The following is a 24,765-nucleotide window of genomic DNA, read 5'->3' on the forward strand; positions in this document are numbered from 1 at the left end:
TATTTAATTATCCGAATGTTTATATTAATTAGTTTCAATCAATAGTGTATATATTATTTATTTAAATAATTATAAAATTTATTTAATATATTTATTTTAAATAAATTTTAATCAGATTCGGATATTATAAAAATATTTTTATTAAGTTTTAAAATGAGTTTAAGTAATAATAATAATTTTTTAAATAGACCGGGACGGATTTGAATATTTATTATTTAAACGGATTCGAGTTTGTATATCTGTAGATGGTCGGATACCGTACCCGTTGCCACCCTAGATTAGACTACTGTTTAATAGGGGTACTATTGACATCCTAGTGCAAGGAATTTTCCTTCTAATTTTTCTGCTTAGTGGGAGTCCGGGAAGATTTTAGGGAGTGGGAATAGCGCCATCCAAGCCAGTCACCGGAGACCGATCTTTAGTTGCTCGTCGACTCTGCCTCTAACGCTAAGTCTCTCAAACTCCGAGATGTAGGGTTTTTCATTCTCTCTGCATATAGACTTTAAGGACAAGATTTTGCTTCTTCCATTCTATTTTATTTATTTATTTTTGAGTTTTCTACTTCTTTTTAAGTTCAATATAGAAACTTGGAATTGTTAATAAGGAATCAATCTCGTGAGTTTCACTCAATCGGAAGCTAACATTTGCTCCTCTATCATTCTCATTTTGTATTCTTTCTGTTTAATTCAACCCTAAAGCTAAAGAATTCAATTCAGCCAATAATCGCTTTGCTCCTCCTCGCCATCCCCCCCTATCTTAAGCATTTGTTTGATTGTGATTGCTCTGTTGTGTTGTATAACTTGATGCAGAAAAAATGGGTGATAGTGATTTAAAAACATGGGTATCTGATAAGTTGATGTCAATTCTTGGCTATTCTCAGAGCACAGTTGTTCAGTACATAATTGGCATATGTGAGTCACCTTTTCACCTCCTTACACTTTTTGCAAGATAACTTATGATAATGAAAAATGACTTTACAAAAGTATAGATTTTAATGTGCTATAATGTGTTGAGTTAAGGTCACTTGTGGTTGCAGCTAAGCAAGCAAATTCACCAGCTGATGTGCAGGCCAAGCTATCCGAGTTTGGTTTTTCAACATCAGCTGAGACCCGGTCTTTCTCTGAGGAACTTTTTTCTAGAGTACCCCGGAAACAATCTGGTTTAAATGTGAGTTCTCATTTGATGAATGCATGACTTGCAAGTTTGTCTAATTTACTATAGTTTTTTGGAAGCATAGGTTTTTGTTTCCTCCTCATTCATAGATGTATTATCTATGTTTTTGTCCTTTTGCCCCAGATTTATCAGAAACAAGAAAGGGAAGCTGCTATGTTGGCAAGGAAACAATTGACTTATACACTTTTGGATGCTGATGATGATGATGATGCCAATGGTAGTGATGCCAGTGCTTATGGTAACCAATCTTCAACTATAACTGGCTTTGAGCCTGGAAGAGCCGAGTCACATAAGAAGCGATTCAGGAAGAAGATTGAAAGTGAAGAGGATGAAGACAAAGAGGTAGAGTATTTCTAATCTTTGTGGCAGAGTTTTAATTTTATTGTTTTTACCCTGAGTTGCTGGATTGAGTTGTACTCCATCCAATATTGCAGCTGGTCTCACCTGTGGAAAAGGAGAGACAGGTTAAACGGCGGATTTCCCAAGATGAAGAGGATGATTCAGAGGTATGCTATGATTCCTCAAATAAGGACCTCTTAAAATAGTCTGTCTTACACTTTCTTCCATACCTTAGAGTTTGTTATAAATGGAAATTTGTTGTGTGCTTTTAGTGGTGATTGATGATGGGCTCTGTCTTTATAAATCATACTAGTGTTGCTTGTCATGTGCGTTACGCCCATAAATTATTATTATAAAAATTATAATAGAAGTTATTTAATAAATTAGTATATAATATAATATTAAATAGTAAATAATCATACTAATAAAGTATTGTAATTATAAGAACATATGAATTAATATGTCAATAAAATAAAATTGAAAGTATCATACCTTTTTCCTATGACTTTCTGTCTTCAATTATTATAAAAACTTGTATTGAATTATTTGAATTCTATTATAGGTATATACATAGTGTGATATATAGTAATTCATCCTAGTTAAAAGAAAAGATATATAATAATTTATCAATTTCTTATAGGATTGGGAATGTATATAAAATTATTATAGGATTAGGATTGAATTAGATTAACTCTATTAGGATTAGGAGATTAATCACTAATTTATTCTATTAGGTTTGGGAAGTTAAATTAATTACATATAGAATTGGGATAAGATTAGCACGGCTCCCAGCCCCGCGCCCCTCCCCCCATAGTTTTCTATAAGTAAACATGCTCTTAGTATTTCATTTTATTATTTTTATAATAAGAAATATATAACTTTCTTTTATTATTTAATTTACGACACATCGCTTCAATAAAATTAAAAAAAGAAAGAATTTATCCCATTATCTTATCAAATAGGTCTGGTCCCCATTCGTGCTTTTTCATATATTATAGATAGATTGGTTAATTTCTTGAATTCAGTATTTAAAAGAGTTCATTTTTCTGCGTAGTTTTATTATTTGTTATCCTGGTAAACCTAAATGTGGTTTGTTAATCTTCTGACTTGCAGTCGGAGGAGGAAAGATTGCAGGATCAAAGAGAAAGGGAGCAATTAGAACGAAATTTAAGAGAACGTGATGCTGCTGGGACTCGAAAGGTTTGTATTTGCACATAACAGTCTTAGTTGGCATTTGGTATTTCTCTCTCAGTCTTATGCTGTTGTTTCTGGGATTTGCTTAGATTTCAATTATTTTTATATGCACTTGTGGTTCTCTAAAAAAAAAAAAAAAATTTTATGTAAATGCCATGTTGTATTAGTATGCGATGCAAGTAGATAAGGACTGGCTTCATTTCTTGCCACCTAATATAAAAAATACTTAATAAGTTAGATTGTTGAATGGGATTAAATTAAACCTTGTCTATGAATCATCATTTGAAGCATTCTCACAGACGTGTTTAGCTTCGTAATCTATATATCACTCAGCTTGTCCTTTCTTTTTTTTTTTTCTTTTTCTTTTTTCTGGTCTGTTTATCACAGCTGACAGAGCCAAAGATATCAAAAAAGGAGGCAGGTATAACACCTTATATGCATCAACAAACTTGTACCCTTTAAAAGTCCATTATATTTTATTTTAAATTATGTTATCACATCTGCACACCCCCTTTTTCTTCTTTTTGTGCAACAGAAGAGGCAGTGCGAAGATCACATGTTTTGGAGGAAGATGGAATTGGCACTTTGAGGTTTGACCTTTAGGATCTCTTGCTTTTTTTGAAATTTGAATATCTTTTACCTATGAGAATTTCTAATCCTTCCTTTTTTCTTGGCTCTGATTTAGAAAAGTGTCACGTCAAGAATATCTTAAGAAAAGAGAGCAAAAGAAATTGGAAGAACTCAGGTATTTTAGATTACATATAGCTGTCCTATTGCTGTTTCCTCATTTTATTCATTACGATTATATATTATTTTTGTCTCGACATAAAAATATAGATTATACTTAGATGTGAATATTTGCAAGAGTTTTTAACTTTTGGCTGAAATTATAGTTGTTAGAAGGTATCATCAGTAAATATGCATAAAAAACTTGCATTTCTTTTAAAAATTGAACTAGTAATAGTCGAACGCAAAGAATCTTAGCATTCATAATTAGAGCATTCGAAATACTAAAAAAGAAGATAACCCTTGGGACTAGGTTGCATAAGTATTGCATGTGGAAGAAAGCAAACAAAAATAAACAACAAAATGTGTTTGAGTTGGAAATAAAAAAAATATATTAATGCTCAGACTGAAAAGGGCAAAAATGGAGGAGTTGAAAGATGGAAAAGAGGTAAGATTGGTACATTGTATAATATAGGGGGAGGAGATAGAAGAAAAAATCCTACCAGAAGGAGAAAAGAATGAAGATGTAGAGGGGTGACTGATGCCCTAGATGTGTGCAAGAGCAACTAATGAAGTTCATGTGGGCAAGGGCAATTAATGAAATTGATGTGGGCAAGGTTGATTAATGAAATTGATGTGGGTAAGGGCAATAATTCATGCAGGATAGAGGTATAAAGTAGAAGAAGAATAACAAAGTCAAGTAGTTGTCAAAGTCGCTCCTGAGGCGAGAGGAGCACAAGGCGCAAGTTGAGAAAGGTCGGCGACTTCACTAAGGCGCGTGCCTTTGTGCGCCTCAGACCTATGCGCCTCAGACCTAAACGAGGCATGCCTTTGTGATATATTGACTTTTAATTTTTTCTTTTTTCATTTAAGATATGAAATGATCTCAACCCTTCATCATAGACTTAAAATAGGTTATGTAGGCCTACCCACACCTGATTATCTCCAAAAAGAATTAAGAAAGAAAAAGAAGAAAGAAGATTAGGGCAAAAAGACATCTGATCGAGAAAAAGAAGAGAAGAGGAAGAGGATTTCAATGAAGAAGAAGAATACTATATGGAGCTTAATGATGATTGATGAGTAATGTGATGACTGTAATTAATATTTAGTGGGAGACTAGGAGTGTAGGAGTAGTACCGAGACCATATTTATATAGTAAATTAGTGAAGGAAGATGCTTTAGGATTTCTACTATTCTAGGACTTCTAGCTATTTATAAGACTATATTTTACTTTTATTATCTCCTTTGAACATGTCTTTTTATTGTTTGTTAAATGATTCTTGAACATGATTATCATGATCTTTTTATTTCTTTTCTTTGGTTGTGTTTTAAGTTTTATATTTAACGCATGTCTTGTATTATGCGTCCTAGTTTTATTTTATTTTACTTTTTTGCACCTCACTTTTGTCAGGCGTGTGCCTCGCCTCACGCCTTGTGCCTTAGGCACCAAGAGCCCTTATTGCCTTGGTGCGCCTTTCGCCTTTAACATCTATGCAAAGGCATAAAAATAATAAAGCAAGCATTTAGAATTAAATAACAAGGGCAGTGATTGCAGATCTATATGACAAAGGGATAAACAAATTACACTCAACAGAAGTAAATCAAATGAGTAGTAAAATAAAAAAAAAAATTCCTCGAGCCTAAGGCATGAGCCTTAGCGTGGTATCTTTATGCACTGTGACTATCGGGAATGTCTTTGTTAGTTGTGCTGCAAACTCTTTTTTCTTATTGTAAATGACCATCATTTTTCTCTCTGCATGTCTTTTTCAGGGATGACATAGAAGATGAGCAATATCTATTTGATGGTGTGAAACTGACTGAAGCAGAAGTACGTGAAATAAGGTAATATATTTAGATTCTTGCTTCTGATCTTGTATATGGTTAAATCTAACTTCCTCTCTCTCTCCCCGCCTCTCCTAGAAAAATAGTATGGCCATATCATAGGAAAATTTCCAAGTTATAAATAGTGAAACACATTTTTATTTCTGAAACTTTATGAGTTTATGTGATTTTTATTGGTCCATACAAATGGAAAATAGTTGTACTCTTGTCTTTGTTTCTCTTTGCCTTCTCCCCTTCTTCTCTTTCCCCAGTAATTACATTTGATATTAGAACCCTAGTTTCTTAACCCCTAATAGTATAGATCGACTTTAAACTGAATGTGGTTAAACATTATGGATATCTTGTTTTGGCAGATACAAGAAGGAATTATACGAGCTCATAAAGAAGAAGTCAGAAGATGCAGATGATACCAATGAGGTACTCAGCCATTTATTTTGTGATTATTGAAGAATATGCTTTTGGGGCTATTTATAGTTGAAGGTCTGCATTATGAGCAATGCCCCTAGTCTTTTTAGGAAATTTGAGAAATTTGGTTGGGGTTTTAGTGGAAGGTTTATAGCATTGGATGGAGTGAAATCAAACGTCCTTTTTGTAATAGTGGGGGGAAGAGAATCTTAAGTTATTACTTCTATATAGACCTCCATTTTGTTAAGGAAGGTAGTTTGATTATTCTAGTTCGGTTTATTTTCTAAAATGTGATGTTGATATAATAAAGGAACAAAGTTACAATAATATTGCACATTTTTATTTCATCACTTCTATAAACCTTTTAGCTATATGATACAGCTGATGAAAGTTCAGTTATACTTCTACTAATATCTTTTCTTTCTTCTTCTCTTATAACATGCACTTAGGGCAGGTTTAGTACTCCTTGGAAAATGGAACTAGAATGGAAATGGATGTTTTAGATCCAAAGCATCCTGTCCAAAATTATTTGAGATAACTAAATAAATTTAATGGCACCTGTAGAAATTACACTTATGAGTAGATGCCATTTTCACTAAAACTGAAGCTATTCAAATATAAACAAGGGCGCCGCTATTGCCACAGCCTATTAAATGCTATAATTGATTTTTTTTCCCCTTATCTACTCCTGAATTTCTTTTGCCCTGCCTCCATCCCTTCTCCCTTTTGTGCACACAATTTGTTTCCTTTTTGTGTTACTTAAAGCAAAATGAAAGCCCTATGCTTTAGTTAAAGTTTCATCTTCTTTTTAACTCCTTGACTATTTTTTCCATCCCGTCTAATCAAAATTAATGTTGAATAAAAAATATCAATCCAAAGTTTCTAACTACTAATTCTTGGTAAAACCATCAGACTGCATAACAATAAAACCTCTCTCCTTCAAGCTGCTCAGCAATTCTTATTGGTGTTTTTTTTTTTTGGGCAAAGCAATTCTTGTATGGGGCAAGAATCAATTTGAGTTCTTGGATGGTTGATCTACCATTTCCTGTGATATTTGCGATTTCAACATCCTTAATTTTAGTGTTTAGCTCCTCTTTAGAATTTCTTTCCTCTATAATATTCTGCTAGTGAAATTTTAAAGATTATTTAACACCTAATTGAACAAACTAATAATATGAACTTCGCTCTGGCGGTGAGCTTTTTAATTGAATTATGGCCAAAGGGAGCTCTTGTGGACATGATTCATGCTTGTTATTTTATTGGGTATAAGAAGGTTTCCAAATTGCAGATGAGAGTGAGTGAGTGGATGGCGAAGCTGGGATAATAAAGGAGAAAAGAAAAGATTGAAATTAGCATTTAGTAGGATGTGGCCTAAGCCATTTTGGTGTGGCAATAGTGCCCCTATTAAATCTTTTTTATTTTTAAGAAACTTGTTTTCCTTGTCTATCAAACAAGAAAGTGAATCCTATTTCAACAATCACATGCCATTCCCAATTCCAGAGCATACCAAATGTGCTCTCTATAAGTGGAATCATGAAAACAAAAACCATGTGTGGTTTTTAATGAGGTATTTCATGTATGTTCTGCACACTTATGTTTCTTGTGGTTATTATATGTCATTGTTGCTAAGTAATTGCATGTTCTACGTCCTTTTGAAGTGCAGTACAGAATGCCAGAAGCATATGATCAGGAAGGGGGCGTTAGTCAGGAGAAGAGATTTGCTGCAGCTTTGCAGCGCTATAGGTCAGTTTGAAAACAAAATGCTCCTTAGTTATGACTACACAAGTTTTTGTTAGAAATTTTCATTACTAGTAACTAGTATATTCAGTTGGTTGTTCTCTCTTATTGGGACTATTTTTCTTCTTACTATTTTTTGTAGGGATCCCAATGCCGGTGACAAAATGAACCCCTTTGCAGAACAGGAGGCTTGGGAAGATTATCAGATTGGTAAATTCTTGTGAAGGTTTTACCAATGCTTTTAGCTTACATGACTCTAGGTTTGAGACTAATTCTGAACTTGTTATATTCATCTAGGAAAAGCAACTTTAAAGTTCGGGTCAAAGAACAAAAAGCAGATTTCTGATGATTATCAGTAAGTTTAAGTAATCATTGCCTATCAAAGTTGATGAAATCCTTGACCTAGCATTTCTAATTGTATCTGGTTTTACATTCTTATTTGATTCTTTCAGTTATTTTATCTTTTCTCATTTGGTTCCTTTCTTTTCGTTTTCAAATTCTCATATAAGTTGTCATTTTATATGACGCATAATTAGGATTTTCTGAATATGCTTAGGTTTGTGTTTGAGGACCAGATTGAGTTTATCAAAGCATCAGTGATGGACGGTGACAAGGTAGATTTTTTCACTTCCCCCAAGTTATGAATGGTGGTTGTTCAGTTTTCTTCTGAAAATAACAAGAAGTGCCTTTTCTTTTATGCAGTTTGATGATCAATTACCTGCTGAGTCCCTGGACAACTCTATGGAAAAATCAGCTTTCGAGAAGATTCAGGTGTGCATTTTATTTTCTACCTTTTTCCCCCTTCTTTTGCCTAATGATTTTTCTCTGTCCCTTCATTCTCCGAAGTGTGTTTGCACTAAAACATGTGACTTGATGTTAGGAATAAGTATTTTGGTGCTGTAATTTGGCTTTTCTTCTTTCCCTCTTAAATTTTATTATTTTCACCCAAAAATGGAGAAGAAAAGAAAACTGATGTTGATTCCATCAGTTTTATAGAAATGAATTCACACTATTGGAGTGCTACACAGGCTCCTTCTCCCAGCCCGTAATCCCTACAAAGATTTATTCTTTATTGTTGTCCATTCCCTTGAATGCAACACATCAAAAAGCCTCTCGCATAACAATCAAGCATCTCGATCCTCAGAATGTTGTTCCATAAAATCAAAATCCCTCTTGTAGAACCTGATGCAGAGAGATGCTTCCATCACTTTTTGTGTGATTAACAATTTTACAAACCAATCATTGGAATACTGCTCTATTTAAGTAGGCCATGCATGCCAAATTTCAACATAAGTGGATATTTAGAGGTTTGTATAAAAGTGTCTCTCATAAAACTGAATATTTTATTAGCTCTGGCAAAATTCTTTTATTATAGATGACATAAGATGTCTGATTGACATGAAATCTGGTGTGCGCAATGTATGCCAGTAGAAAGGTGAATTCCATTGTAATTTTTTTAAAAGTGACTCATAGAAAAAGATGTAAGACTGTCTAAATAACTGGGTAATGTACAGATATGTAACATGTGTTTATAACTGTATGTTGCATGTGTAAGTATAGTCTGTCATTAAAATGTCTAAATATGCATGTTTATTGTCTTCAATGAGTATTTACCATAAAAGGTTTGTAATTATCTTTTTAGTGATTTTGATGACAATCATTTACAATAGTTCAACTAGAAATATGATCAGAATTATGAATTTCTGTACTAAACAAAATTTTAATCCAAGTCAAGGGACTAACTTCTAACTAATAGTACAGTACACCATTAGAAGAAGTCCTATTTGTAGTGGTGAACCAATCAATTTCATATACCGTTTTAATTATAGGATTCATATCTGCAATAACAATATAAATAACATTAAAATTACTTTTTAGGGTCCATTTCTTTTGATAGGAATTTTGAAGTTACAAGTCATGAGAATTTTAACAGAATTTTGAAGTTACAAGTCATGAGAATTTTAACAGTGGTTGTCCTTTACATAATTTAAGATGAAAGATTTAAAACTTTTAGAAACCTAACATAGGAAAAGGAAATTTAAAAAGTATCTTATTAGAGTTAAAATTCTTAGTATTAAGGTGAGTTGTAAATAAAGATTAAGATCCTCTCACATTTGAGTGGGAATTATTTTTGCTAATGTTTATTTCAAAATGAGTAGTTGAGATTTTATCATATCATAATCATATCATAACATATTTAAATGTGCAAAGGGGGGAGGACAGACAAATTTACTAAAATGACCTTATTGAATGTTTAGTTAACTGAGTTAATTAAGTTATTTATTAATTAATTTTATTAATTAAAATATTAGTAATTTATTAAGTAAAAGTTTAACTCTAGAAGACCAACTCTATTAGAATTTTAACCTAAAAATGATTCTAATCCTTAAAAAATAGCATTATAATTATATTTTAATATTATATTTGACTATATTTTTTTATCGAGTGATGTAATTAATTAAAGAATATCCACAATCCTAATTTATGCTTATAGAGTAATTGAATAGGGAACAAAAACAAGTTTGTCACAAAAACAAGAGAAAAAGTCTGAGAAAAAATACGGATGAATATTTTAATTTATTTGAAAAACAAATTATAGAAAAAGAATTTTTTTAATTGTAGTTAACTGTTAATCATTTATATTGAATCTCAGTTAGTTCTATAAATTAATATCACTTAGTTAGTTCTACAAATAATTTTTTGCGGTTTAATTTATTATCATTTAAGTATGAATGTCAGTACTTGTATTTATTTATAATTTTTTAGTCTTATTTATATACAAATTGTATTTCTATACTACTATTTATTATATTTATTTATCACAACATTTTTTATTTATTTAGTTATTTATTTATTAACTTTATTAACAAATAATATTAATAATTTATTAAATACATGTTTAATTCTAAAAGTCCAACTCTATTAGCATTTTCAATATTAATTATAAAGTAGAACTTTTTTTTTTATTAAAGACGAAGGTAAGAAAATTAGCCAAACCATGTACTGCTGAGCTTGCTTCTCGATATCTTTGCCAATCAATTTTGTTGTAACAAGCTTTTAATTGCAAAAACTAATGGACGAAAATGGCTATTAACATTTATAGTACCAATGGTGAGCTTAACAAATTTAAATTAAAAAAAATTATAACTACGAGTCTTTAAAATGCAGATTTAAATTTGGGAGGCTATTTGAATATGTCTGGAATGATTTGGGACTTTAATGGATTGGTAGTATTATAAATTTGTCAACCATCATGAGTTTTCTTTTTATTTTAATTGCTTATCTGAAAATTCTTCTAATATTTTAAGGTATTATTAAAGACTTTATTGATTGTTTAGTTTAATTAAGTTAATTAGGTAATTTATTAATTAATTTTATTAATAGAATATTAATTATTTATTAAATGTAAGTCTAAATCTATAAAAATAAATAAGTTAAAACAATACACATAACCAATTGATAAACTTAATGCTAACTCTAATGAATAATAAATTAATAATAATTAATATGCACGTGTTTTAAAAATATATATAGTTTATATGAATAAAAAATATAATTATCCAAAAGTATCCATTATTATTATACCGTAATATATTGTCACTATGCTCCTTTAACGAGAGACACTAAGATCACACTTCTTCACACACGTCACATGGAAAAGATTATTAGCAAAAGATACATTTGAAAAATCTTAAAATTCTTCTAATATTTTAACGTATTATTAAAATGGTCTTATCGATTGTTTAGTTAATTGAGTTAATTATATTAGTTATTAATTAATATTGTTAATAAAAATATTAATAATTTATTCAGTATAAGTCTAATTCTATTGAAATAAATAAGTTAAAACATTACACGTAGCCAATTGATAATCTTAACGCTAGCAAGTTAGAGACAAACTTGGGTTCATATAGAGATACAAAATATGTATGCCCAAGAAAGAAAGTGAAAAATAATTTACGAAATATATAATTGAGTTAAATATATGTTTCTTATGAGATTAGTATTTTATACTTAAATAAGATTTATAATTAACAAATAGTTAAGGGTATTGTAAACATCTAGCATACCAAGTCTTGCTTTTTTAATTATTTTATCTTCTGTTAAATGCATAATAACGAGTCCAAATATTAAATTCACGAGCAATGAACGTGGAGAAAATACTAGTTATTCCATAAAGGAGCATCCATGCTTTTGGAATTTAAAATAAATTTTTAATTAAATCTCAACTGTTAGTTTATGATTTATCATGTTTAACCAAGCTTTTGAAATTTAAAATAAATTTTTAATTAAATCTCAACTGTTAATTTATGATTTATCATGTTTAACCAAGCATGAGAGTATCCAACTTTAGAATTAAAAAAGTTGTAAAGAAAATTTGAATATAAGCAACTAACTTCATCAATAGTAAGAACAATAAACTTTAATGTCCTAGGAAATAAAAGAGTCTAAGATTTATAAGCTTTAAGACTTCAAATTCTTAAGAATTTGAAATCTCAGCAAAAGAAGAGACCTTTAATGGCTAATCAAAATCCAGTTAGAAGGATTATTTGGTAATGCTATAAGTGTTCATATATGTTTTTGTCCAATGAATGTCTTGCACATCTGTGTCGACCGTTAATGGGCTAATCAAAATCCAGTTAGAAGGATTATTTGGTAATGCTATAAGTTTTCATATATGTTTTTGTCCAATGAATGTTTGCACATCTGTGCTTTTATATGTAGTACCAAATATAGATATGGATTGTATCAGAGATGTCTTGGATTCACAAAACATTCTCACTTATCAGTTGGCATTTATCGTCCTTTACTTTAATCTAGTTCTTTTATCTTTCATTGTTTTCTATAAGAAACTCATACCAGTTCTCGGTCTCTGTTAATTGTTTGAAAAAACTGCACCAACATATATGAATTATTTATATTATGTACTGGGAACTTGTAAGCACTTGTAAATTCTAATGGAATTCTTCATTGTAGAAGAAAATTGCCATCACATATTTGGGGACTTCATTGTATTGTATTTCAGATTGCTAATTTGATAAAAGTAAGGAAGCACGTATGGTATTTCCATAATGAGTCTTGCTCGTGTAATCCCTGTGGAATAGATAATATTTGAATGTAATGGTGCTTGATATTCTCATTGTTTAAAGAGCTTGTAAGCTTTTGGGATTACTGGTTAACTGACCTGATGTTGGACTTTGGTTTGCTAGGTTTTGGTTACTAAATATCTATTCTTGGCATTCTCTGTTTCTGGTCATAAATGTCAGTGCACGATTGTTTTGGTTTCTGGTTATGATTTAGATTTTTTGGTCAAAACGCTTAATTAATTTAACAGTGTAAGCTTTAGGCATTGACAATCAATGTTCCTGATTTGTTTGCAAAGTATATTCAGTTCTGATTTTATATGAGAAGATATGTTTAAACTCTAAATATAAGTCATATATAGAAATATGGCAAAACTTGCCTAAGTAATTCTGAAGAAGATGTGAGAATGTCTCTAAATAGTATCTAGATCACCCTTGATGGTTAGGTAGCACAAATCAGTTGCAAAGCCTTAAGTACCAGCTCTCATTCTGGATATGGCAAGTGTGTGTTCTTTTCAACCTATCATTGCATAGTCTTTCAGGAATTTACAGTAACAAGGAATATCTGGTATGAGATGGGCACAATATTTAGTTTTTATATCATATCTCTCAACGGGAAAGTTACTTATCGGAAATACTGCTTATGCAGGAGGATCGAAAAAGTTTGCCTATCTACAAATACCGGGATGAACTACTTGCTGCTATTGAGAAGTTTCAGGTTTTTCATCTTTTTGTGGTCACATTCTTATGTTTTTATTTGACATCAATATCTTGGCATATGGGATGCACATCTAACACTTGTGCTCGACTTTTTTTTGGGTGGCATTTGGCAAACTATGTGTTTACTACTTACAAATGGGTGCATAAACATCTTTTTTAATTGTCTTAAATTATTGCTGCTATAGGTTCTTGTTATTGTGGGAGAAACTGGTTCAGGAAAGACCACACAGATACCCCAGTATCTTCATGAAGCTGGGTACACCAAGCGTGGAAAGGTATAATCTTGCTGCTTAATGTGTTTTTGATAGGGCCAATTTAATATGACTATTTGAAATAGCTATAGCTATTGATAAAAGTGCTATTAGAAAAATTCTATTTGTAGAAGTTAGTGATTGTTTGGTAAGTGTATTCCAAAGGTGCTTTTACAGGCCTTTTTGTCCATAAAATTAATTTTTAATGGGTAATTATGCTAAGAAAATTACTTTTGAGGGGTACATTTGTCTCTAAATCTTAAAAGCAACTTCTACTTGGAAAAGCTTGAAAAGCCAACTATTCCCAAAATATGATATTTAGCTACCAACGAAAGCTATTTCACTTGATTTTGCATTTACCAAATACATCCAGTAATATTTTTGACCTAATAGCTGCTTTTACCCCTAGAAAGAGCTGTGCTAAACGGGCATGTAGTAGATTTTGATGAAATTCATTGTTAAAGCTGCTGTAGCCTTCTGTCGAACTGTATATGGGACAGGGGCACGTCAAGCCGTTTATTTCGGAAAATTTAGGAAATGACATGGGATGGGTAAACTAACATAAAAGATATATGTATATTTAAAATATAAAATATATAATTATTCATATTTAACATTATAATAATAAAAAATTATACATTTCGTATAAACAAGGTTTAATTTATTTTTAATAATACCCTTTTAATATACTAGTATTAAATTATTATTATAGAAGTCCTAATATAAAAATATTTGATAAATTAGTATATAATATAATATTTATTAAAAATATTTAACTATTTATGAGTATTTGTTTTTAATTGTATGGTAGGAACTCATGTGTTATTATATACTTTACAAATTTAATAAATACTTAATACTTCAAATAAACTAATAAAGTATTAATAACAATGAACACATAAATTAATATATCAATAAAATAAAATTAAAAGTATCATATATTTTCTGAATTCTTATCTTCAATTTTTGCGAAAATTCATATCGAATTATTTAAAATCCATCATAGATACATATATAGTATAAGTAGTTCATCAATTTCTTATAGGATTAGGAAATATGAAATTATGATAGGATTCGGATTGGATTAGATTAATTACTAATTAATTCTTTTAGGATTAGGAAAAGATTAATCACTAATTAATTCTATTAAGATTAGGATATTAAATTAATTACATATAGAATTAGGATAAGATTAGTGAGGGTATTTTAGTCAGTTTAAAAATCTCTCCCCCCACTCTTTCTTCGTGCTTTTATATACATTATAGATTTGAAAGTAAATCTTTTATATGTGCGTTTGTTATACACTTAAATCTTATCAAAAATTAATAATATTATGGCTATTTAGATTATAAAATTTAATTTTAGGAGTAATTGTAGAATTGCTTGTAAATTTAAGGGGTTAATTGCTATTTACTTTAATTTTTAAAATTTCAAACTGCCTCATTGTGTCTTAATAGTATCAAAACCATGTTCTAAATGTGTACTAACTGTGTTCGTACTGTGTCAGTAAAAATAAAAATAATAAAATATAATGACATGTGCGAATGCGTCTGGGACATGTCGAGCCACTGTCAGGGTCGGAGAAGTGTCTGACATGAACAATTCTGCCTTTCAGAAGTATCAGTGTTTCCTAGGTGCCATCATATGGTCACAATTGTTGAATATGCTGATGCATAACACCTTATTTTGATGTTTGGTACTTTTAAGAAAGTATAAAGCTCACACCTGAGATATGTAAACATGTATTGTGTCCCACAGGTTGGCTGTACACAGCCAAGGCGTGTTGCTGCTATGAGTGTTGCTGCAAGGGTTTCTCAAGAAATGGGTGTCAAACTTGGGCATGAGGTTTGCAGCCTCCCTTTGCTTTAATTTTTTTGCTTTTGTTGGTAATTTGTTTGTATGTTTAATTTCATATTCCAAATAGATTCCGTCTGGTTTAGATTTCTGAGAGCATCTCCAAAGGACTCTTTATATAAGCTAAACTCTTTATTATAAAGAGCTATTCAACAAAAATAAGACTCCAAGACATTCTCTATTCTTAAAATATAAGATAGAGAGTGGATTTGGCTCTCTACATTTGGAGAGCCAAATTCACTCTTTATCTTTCTTGTAATTAATACATTGCAAGTTCCTGTATATTCTATTAATTGATATCTACTATCTTTTAGCTTTTTTCTTTGAAAATATTTTTTTTTCTTTTTCTAAAGAAAAAGACAATCTCTCTCCTTTTTTTCTCTCCTGCATGAGATCTTTTCCCTGGGATTGGCTTTGAAGGAAAAGATTGCCTTCATTCATATATGAAGTTGCCCGATTGGATATTGATGAGGGAGAGGAGCCAATACCAGCATAAACAATTTAAAATATTAATACTTGTTGGATAAAGTAAAATAAAGATAAAAATAAATAGAGCATTGGACTCAAAAAAAGATTTTTACTCTTTATAAGTAAAGATACTCTTTATTAAACAAAAGATGCTCTTTAAAATAAAGAGCACCATTGGGGATGCTCTGAGTTTTGTTGTGGGAAATTAGGAACACATCATTTTACATATTAGGATTCAGGGATTAGAGGTACATATGATGGATCAGTTTTATCCTGATTGTGATTGTGAATTAGCCTTCAATCTAGTAAAAGTTTTCTAGCATAGTAATCTAACATCTTGAATTTGGATTAGTGCAAATTAAGCTTCAACTTTTCAAACATTAGGGGCCTGTTTAGTTGTGGGAAACTGAAGCTGTTTCCTATAATTCTTCTAAGAAAACAGAAAAGTGTAGCTTCATGTTTAGTTAACATAATTTTCTAAAACTGAGAAATAGAAAAGCATTTTCCAAATTTCCATATTTATACTTGAGGGTAGGAAACGTTATTTTGATGTTTCTGTTTAGAAAACACGAAGCCATATAGTGTGGGATTCCACTATTACTTTTTATTATGTCTATCCAAACTAACACTTCTTTTTCTTAGTGGTTCTTATCTTAATTCTTTTTCATTTTTTAATTTTCCAAGTGGGAAACAAAAGATTAGGAAAATTGGAAATAAAGAAGAAATCTGAAAATTGAAAATGAAAAAAATTCTCCACAACTAAATAACCCCTAAGATGTCTATCCAAGTCTTCATTTTAGCTTCCAGTTCCCATTCTTAGTGAGTTCTCTTTTGAAAAATCTTTTAGACCATTTTTCACTTGACAATTTGTTTTAGGTATTAGAAACCTAGAGGATAAATTTTAATTCAAGATATGTTATACAAATTTGTTAAAAAGTATTCTGTATCTTTGTGAAGTTTTAAACATTAAGTTGAACCTTATATCAATTTAGTGACAGTTCAGTTTTTGTTGTCTATTAAAATTGAGGGCAAACTTTTTTGACTTGATAAAGATTTTCTTTGCAAAATGTACTAAATTGAGATGATGATTTTGCAAGATCTTCAAATACAATCAACTATACATTTCAGGGTTGAAATTTTGTGACATTTTAGAAACATGGACTCGATATACAATGACCGTCAAAGTTCCAGGTGCTAATTGTAGTTATCCTTGTTGCATTTTCTATAACTTGTTGGATTTTAGAGTTGAATGCCATTAGTCTTGCTGCTGAATGAGCAGCCAGCAATAACTCTTTCAATGATATCTTCAGGTTGGCTACTCCATTCGTTTTGAAGACTGCACATCAGAAAAGACACTTCTGAAATATATGACTGATGGAATGCTGTTGCGAGAATTCCTTGGTGAGCCAGATTTGGCAAGCTACAGGTATGCCATGTTTTCCTGTCTCGTTAATGTTACAGTCTCATGTTTTTACTTGTTTACTTACTTTCTGTAGTACTTTATTAGTGTAGTGATGGTGGATGAGGCACATGAAAGAACATTGTCAACTGACATACTGTTTGGACTAGTAAAGGCAAGTATATTTCTTCAACTTGATGATCATATCGCAGATCCAAACACCTAGACAAACACAGATGTAAATTTATTTTGGCATACCTGTGAATTTTAGCGATGTGGTTGCATGTGCATTTACGATCTCTTAGCCAGTAATCTGTGAATGATTTCTAGCATGGTCAGATCTCTACAAGACTTACTATCACCTTGATGTTTCATAAGACAATTTAATTTTTTTTAATTTCTAATTTATTGTCTGGTCCATGTGGATGATAGGATATAGCCCGGTTCCGTCCAGAGTTGAAGTTGCTGATTTCAAGTGCAACACTTGATGCTGCAAAATTCAGCGATTACTTTGATTCAGCTCCAATTTTCAAAATTCCTGGGAGGAGGTTTCCTGTTGAAATACACTATACTAAAGCTCCAGAAGCTGATTATCTAGATGCAGCTATTGTAACTGCGCTTCAAATCCATGTGACACAGTCACCTGGAGATATTTTAGTTTTCTTTACAGGTCAGGAGGAAATAGAGACAGCTGAGGAAATTTTGAAGCATAGAACAAGAGGTTTGGGGACCAAAATTGCAGAGCTTATTATCTGCCCGATATATGCAAATTTACCAACTGAGCTTCAATCCAAAATATTTGAGCCTACTCCAGAAGGGGCTCGGAAGGTTGTCCTTGCAACAAATATTGCCGAGACATCATTAACAATTGATGGGATAAAGTATGTTATTGATCCTGGCTTTTGCAAAATGAAATCGTATAACCCAAGGACTGGAATGGAATCTTTGCTAGTAACACCTATTTCAAAAGCTTCAGCCATGCAACGTGCTGGTCGTTCTGGACGAACAGGTCCAGGGAAGTGTTTCCGGTTGTATACTGCCTACAATTACAATCATGACTTGGATGAGAATACGGTACCAGAAATACAAAGAACAAATCTGGCTAATGTTGTGCTATCATTGAAGAGTCTTGGAATTCATGACTTGTTAAATTTTGATTTTATGGATCCTCCACCTTCTGAGGCATTACTAAAAGCCTTGGAACTTCTGTTTGCACTAAGTGCACTGAATAAACATGGTGAGCTGACCAAAGTTGGTAGAAGGATGGCTGAGTTCCCACTTGATCCCATGCTATCTAAAATGATTGTTGCTTCTGACAAGTACAAGTGTTCAGATGAGATAATTTCTATTGCTGCTATGCTTTCTATTGGAAATTCAATATTCTATCGTCCAAAGGACAAACAAGTTCATGCTGACAATGCCAGAATGAATTTCCACACAGGAAATGTGGGGGACCATGTAGCTCTTCTCAAGGTTAGTACATAGGTGGTATTATGCACAGACATATGTACATGAATGCGAATGAAATAATGGCTTAGGCACTATGTCTACTCTTATGCATTTTAATGACTTGGTGGATTTGTCAATCTGATTTTAGACCTGCAAACCACCAGACCCACCCCACCCCACCCACCCAAACAACAAACAAAATTAAAAGAAAAAGACTGTTAACTCCTGTATTTATATTCTTCACCTTTTCTGTTTGTTTTAGGTGTATGATTCTTGGAAGGAAACTAACTTCTCAACGCAATGGTGTTATGAAAATTATATTCAGGTATGACCCTACTGTCTATTATGATAGTTATTGTCATCTCGATGACTGATATCAGTGGATGAATGATGAGTCCAAGGGCTTGAATGTACAAAACTTTGATACTTTGGGTTATGGGAATTAATGCCATAATTAGATAAGAACAACAGACTAGGGAGAGTACATTTTACAGTAGATATAAATAGAGGAGAGGGAGGTTGAACAATGAAAGTAGATTACAGGAAGGGAAGCAGAGGAGGAACTGGAGCAAAGAAGGGAAGGTTTTGAAACTAAGAGGAGAAATTTGCCGTCAATTAAAACTTAGACTTCATTGAGTCTAAAAACCTAGTAGGCTTGTGCTCACAAATGCATGAAATCACTGCAAAATAAATTAAATATAAAGGAAATAAATTGCTGGCTAATTAACATTAAATGCCTTAATCAGAAGAGTTTAATAATTTAATTAAAATGGCCCTCAATGTTGTTTCAATGTTTAAAGAGACTGATATTGAAGAACTGGGCAACATCAAATTTAAACTACATGGAAGATAGGATGTATAGCCATATAGTAGCCTTTTCCCTTTGGTTGCATTGCACCTGGAAAGTAGCATTTGCTTTCTTTCTACATTGTACTGTGACCCTTTGTGCAACGCTGAAGTTTCTTCTTTTTACTGGGAAATCAAGAGGTTCAAGACCTGGAAATAGCCTCTTTGCAAAACTTGGCCTGAAGGGTGTACACAACAGATGACACTCCCCAAGCTTTGCACAGCAGAGTGTCTATTCTTTTCCTCCTTCAGTTAGCCATTACAAAGCAGAGTCTTGTTCTTATATTAGTCTATTGAAGTTAAAAGTATTTAATGTTAGGAGATTCTCTCTCTTGAACTCTATCAAAGGTTTGATCTGATAAAAGGCCTTTAAGATTAGTTCTTATCTGATAAAATCTGGCCTGTTCTATTTAAACACATTGAGGCTAATGTAAATTAGTATACTAAAGGGAGAATTCAATCCAAGTGAACCGATCTAGTGGCTGCTAACTATACTGTCTAGCTCTCTCTGTCTCTCATGCATACTCACACATGTAGAATGATTTTTAGTTTTCAATCTAGAAAATATTGCCTTTTCTTTATGAATTCAGTTTGGCATGATGGGAAAGTTTTTGGTCAACCGGTATTCATCTTTCAATCTTTAATTGGGAGATTATACTTTCATTTTCTCGGGGTTGGAAAGTGAGGCTGTGACCGACATTTGAGCCAACTGCTGCACTCATTATCTAGGGTTGTATACCCGGGCCTCATTAGTTATATGGTGTATAGTTTATAGAATAGATTGCATCTTAAAAATGCAACTCTACATCGTGCGCAGGTTGCTAGGGATATTTACACTTTACTGAATCTCAGACTCGCATTGAAGTTTCTGCTGACTGATTTATGATAATAATTAGGTCCTTATGATGTCAAGTATACATGTCAAGTAATATTATGAATCTGTCCATATATTTTAACCTTTTTATACTGTAGCAATACCTATTTAATTCATTCAGGGTTTCCTTTGTTAGGCTTATTTCTGTATCTGATTTGTTATCATTTTGTAATCGATTTTCTTAATCTTTCAAGGTGAGGAGTATGAAACGAGCTAGAGATATACGAGATCAGTTGGAAGGCCTACTGGAACGGGTTGAAATTGAGATGACGTCCAATCCCAATGACTTAGATGCCATAAAGAAGTCCATAACATCTGGTAAAGATTTTAAGTACCATATATGCTTGGTGACTTGGATGGTAGTACTTTCTTTTGATGTTTGTCTTTGGATTTCATTCTGATTTTTCTTTCCAGGCTTTTTCCCTCATTCTGCAAGGCTACAGAAGAATGGGTCTTATAGAACAGTGAAACATCCTCAGACAGTTCATATACACCCCAGCTCAGGGTTGTCTCAGGTAAGCTTTGCCTACCATTTATTAATTTTATGACATGACAGGACAGTTATTTAATTCCTTTTACTTCAAAGCATTTCAGAAAAGGTACGGCGTTCATCTCATTCTGTTGTATTGCTAACTGCAGTTTGGAAGTAAAGCCTGAATACTTTTTCATTTCTTTTGCATTATTTTGCTTCGCTCATTTCAAACAATGAGCTTGAAGATTTTTCTTCTTAGTGATTGGTTGGGGGAATGGCTGGTGGCTTTATGTGCCTATGTAGAAGAAGTAAGCAGTGGTAGAAAAAAAAATTCTCAGATTTGTTCAGATAACATGTGGGCATTTTGGGTTATTTTGGTTTCTAATTCGTATATAAATGTTAAATTGGAAATGGATCTAACTTGGAGATGGCGAAATGACAATTTTAGAATTGGATGTTCTATGTTTCAGATCAAACAACTTTCTTATCATGGTTATATGTATGGTCTCAAGACTTTTAAGAAACAAAATTTACTTCTAAATGTTACGTGGAACAGAGAGTTCCATTTACTAGAAATGGTTCTATTTACTAGCAATTGTCAGTTAGTGTCAACATATCTGGTTCAAGATCATCCATCTATATATAGGACTCTTTAAGTTATCATTTTCAGTACCTCTCGTTGTGGGAGTATGACTCGGTTATATACACTTATCTATAAATAAAAATCCCTAATCGTTTCACCCGTCTATACCTTGATGGCCATGTAACTCTGATTCTGTGCATAAACATGTCAAGTGGGTTCTCTTTTTTTATGGTGAAGACTACAAGGCAACCATGTGGTTGTGTTAGAAATGCACCTTACAAGAACTACATAAATTAATAATATGTACATTTTTCATCTGTTCTACTTGTTTATATTCAGGTGCTCCCAAGGTGGGTTATATACCATGAGTTGGTTCTTACAACCAAGGAGTACATGAGGCAGGTGAGTTTTAAAACCTACAATTTCAGATGTTTCCCCCTCTGCAGTCTTTTCACATATCTTTGGCTGTATAATGATATTGTAGCTAAACTCAGGAACATGAATATGCAGGTAACTGAGCTGAAACCGGAGTGGCTGGTAGAGATAGCCCCCCATTATTACCAGATGAAGGATGTTGAAGATCGTAATCTCTCTCTCTATTGATCTATCTATCTATCTATTTATCTATCTCTCTCTTCCCTGTGTCTATGCATGTTTTGTGAATACGTTCGTACTTGTGATTTGTGCTGTGATTTGGACAATGGCACTAGGGATCAGAAACGCAGCATAAAAGACCCACCTTAGAAGTTTCTAGTAATTAAATATTTACTACAAAGACTACAGGAATTATGGATCTTCGTCCATTGGAATCGTATGGTTTTGTTGTGGTTTGTACAGTGTCACCCCCTTCATTATGCTTATGCTCGTTCATGTGACCCTTGTATCATTTGATTAGTTTTATCACTTTAGTCATGTAGTGCTAAAAAATTCGTCAATTTTTTTCCATTTGATGTCTCTTTTTCTGCCAATTTAAAAAAAGAAATTTCGGACTGCTGTGTCCCACTAAAGAATAACTAGGAGCTGCTATGTGATCAAAAGCTAATAGTTGCTACAAGAATTGAGTTACTTTCTGAGTAAATCCTGATTGATCATTTGACTGTATTTACACCTTGATATCATATTTTAGCAAACACCAAATAGTAGCTTAAATTAGTAATTTTTCAAAAGAACTACTGTATTTGTACTATAATTGAGATGTAAGATGCTTTTTGATGCTTCACTATAGCTGTCTCAAGAAAGGGAAATTGTTGCTCTGTTTGCTTGGCAAATCTAATAGTGCGCAAGTTTACTGTATTAAATAATCTGTTGACTGCTTGTCCTATAAAGTTTATTTTAGGTTTTAGTAGTTGGCAAATGCAAATGGAGACTGATTTCTGATTTTGAAACCTCAATTGCTTGTATGAATGTGACAGCGGGGTCAAAGAAAATGCCACGAGGGGAAGGACGTCCATCATAGATGAGTTTGTTAGAGACACAGACAGTTGTAACTAATCATAGGGGGCACGTTCAGTGCGGCAAGGTAATGAAATCCTTCGGCCGAGGATGAGATTGTAAATACAATTTTGTAAATTTAGGATTGATACTTCTGTTAACAAGTAGAGATAGTACTTCTGTGTTTGCCCGCTCTTCTACCATTTTGCGATGCAGAAGGGAATGTACTGTATCCCATTTAATTGGCAAAAGGGATAGAACTGTAAACTGTAGGTCAAAATTCAATTTTGCTGGAAATCATGTGTAATCCAATGATTAATGTGCTGTACACTGATTCTGTAAAAGTTCTCCATAAATTCATTTTGCCCAGCAAGGGAATCTGGAAATAGTATTTTCAGGACAACAGAGCTACTGATTCAGGAAGAGTTCCTGCAGGACAAGGCTTAATTGTTAAATGAACTCTGTACTTTAAATTTATTTTTAAATTTAGCACGTACGTTTCAATTTTTTAATTTTAGCATTTTGTTTTGCTATTATTTTCAATTCTATTTGCGAAGCTATCACTATATATATATATATATATATATTACTCATTGGTATTAGCGTTCAAAAGAAGATCTAACAGGCTAATTTTTTATTTATCGGATTATAGCAAGTATTTTTTTAATGATAAAAGTGATTCGTTGTAATAATTTTTAGGCCTAATTATTGAAAAATATCTGTGTTTTATGCGTTTTTCTATTATTCAGTTCTATAAAAAATTTCACCATAATTACCATTGTTTTAAAAGTTTTTCTATTGTAGGAATTTAACAATTTTGAAATTAAAATTCGGCAAACTTAGGTGATGTGTCACCGGAGTTCATAAAGTACATAAAACACAGGATAAGTGAGCAAAGTCCCCTAGATGACATGGACATGTATTAAAACGGTTTGTTTTGCCTTTAGAATTAAAACACACTGTTTCGAGAATTAGGGAGAGCTAAAACCCTAGATCTATCCCTTTACAGAGTAAAAAACAAACTTATCAAATTTAAAGTTGCTGTCACCATTGTGGGAAAAGGTTTGGTCTTGTGGTCCTTAAATCATAGTTGGCCGCTCGATTAGTGGAGGAGAAGCTTTGTGGCATTCGAATTTCTTGGAGTTTGACAAAAAAAGAGGAAGAAAAGGTTGAAGTGGAAAGCACATTAACCACAGGTACCCACCATATCTTATTTATTAAATGGATTGCTTTCATAAGATATTTGTAATGGTAAAATAACGGTTTTTGATGTTAGCGAAGTATAATTTTTAATATGTTAAAAGAATATTTGTATGTTTAAAGTATAATGTGATACTGTGAAATTGGTGATGTTACTAGGTTACAAACATGTTTAGGGTAATTGCATAAGAGAGAGAAACTATTTTATTAAGTTGACTATCAGTTTAAGTTTTTTGTTTATTCTGCTTTTAAGTTAATGGTTTTCTGAATAAACAATTTGTATATGTTGACGTAATAATAATATAACCATTTAAGTTTAATTAACAGATGGACTTGTATATAACGGTTGTACACCATGGTGGTGTTTTTAAAGAAGATGAGATAGGAAGGTTTTCCTATATTGGTGGAATGGTGGTGTGTTATGACAACTACGACCTAGATAGGACTAGCTTCTTTGACATTGAAAGTGATTTGAAAGCCTTAGGGTAATACTAAGATTAGAAAAATAGCTTATAGGAACCCTCATATGATGGAATGCTATGTTTTTTTCATGATGATAAAGGTGTAATGGAGATGTTGACATTCATAAGGGGTAAGAGTGTGTCTATATATGCAGAAGTTGACTTAATCATAGAGTTTGCAGAAAAGAATGATGTTGGAGATAATGATGTGAAGGATATTTTTGGGGATATGAATAATGTTGTTGCCAAGGGTGACT

General features: G+C 32.2%; 1 protein-coding gene across 2 annotated transcripts; it reads left to right on the forward strand.

Moving 5' to 3' along the window:
- The first annotated feature begins 236 nt into the window (after positions 1-236).
- Positions 237-23,233, forward strand: LOC8266927 (pre-mRNA-splicing factor ATP-dependent RNA helicase DEAH1). 2 transcript variants are annotated; one of them, XM_048376498.1, is made up of 28 exons: positions 237-470; positions 810-911; positions 1,037-1,167; positions 1,297-1,515; positions 1,608-1,679; positions 2,626-2,712; positions 3,094-3,127; positions 3,242-3,296; positions 3,392-3,451; positions 5,203-5,274; positions 5,628-5,691; positions 7,343-7,422; positions 7,559-7,626; positions 7,714-7,771; positions 7,973-8,030; positions 8,119-8,187; positions 13,150-13,218; positions 13,406-13,495; positions 15,230-15,316; positions 17,104-17,219; positions 17,301-17,367; positions 17,625-18,665; positions 18,904-18,966; positions 20,556-20,679; positions 20,776-20,876; positions 21,756-21,818; positions 21,927-21,999; positions 22,829-23,233. In XM_048376498.1, exons 2-28 carry the CDS (start codon positions 815-817, stop codon positions 22,870-22,872), a joined length of 3,162 nt encoding a protein of 1,053 aa, XP_048232455.1. In that variant the 5' UTR covers positions 237-470; positions 810-814; the 3' UTR covers positions 22,873-23,233. The 2 variants fall into 2 exon arrangements, with proteins under 2 accessions (XP_048232455.1, XP_048232456.1); XM_048376499.1 differs by lacking the exon at positions 237-470 and having other exon boundaries at positions 1,020-1,167.
- The last annotated feature ends 1,532 nt before the right edge of the window (positions 23,234-24,765 follow it).

The sequence above is a fragment of the Ricinus communis genome, chromosome 7, assembly GCF_019578655.1.
Source record: "Ricinus communis isolate WT05 ecotype wild-type chromosome 7, ASM1957865v1, whole genome shotgun sequence".
Taxonomy (NCBI): domain Eukaryota; kingdom Viridiplantae; phylum Streptophyta; class Magnoliopsida; order Malpighiales; family Euphorbiaceae; genus Ricinus; species Ricinus communis.

Coding starts and splice junctions, on each gene's coding strand:
- LOC8266927 (XM_048376498.1), top strand. CDS start 815: ATGGGTGATAGTGATTTAAAAACATGGGTATCTGATAAGTTGATGTCA. Junction 1,168..1,296: donor GGAAACAATCTGGTTTAAAT/GTGAGTTCTCAT, acceptor CTTTTGCCCCAG/ATTTATCAGAAACAAGAAAG. Junction 5,275..5,627: donor GCAGAAGTACGTGAAATAAG/GTAATATATTTA, acceptor TTGTTTTGGCAG/ATACAAGAAGGAATTATACG.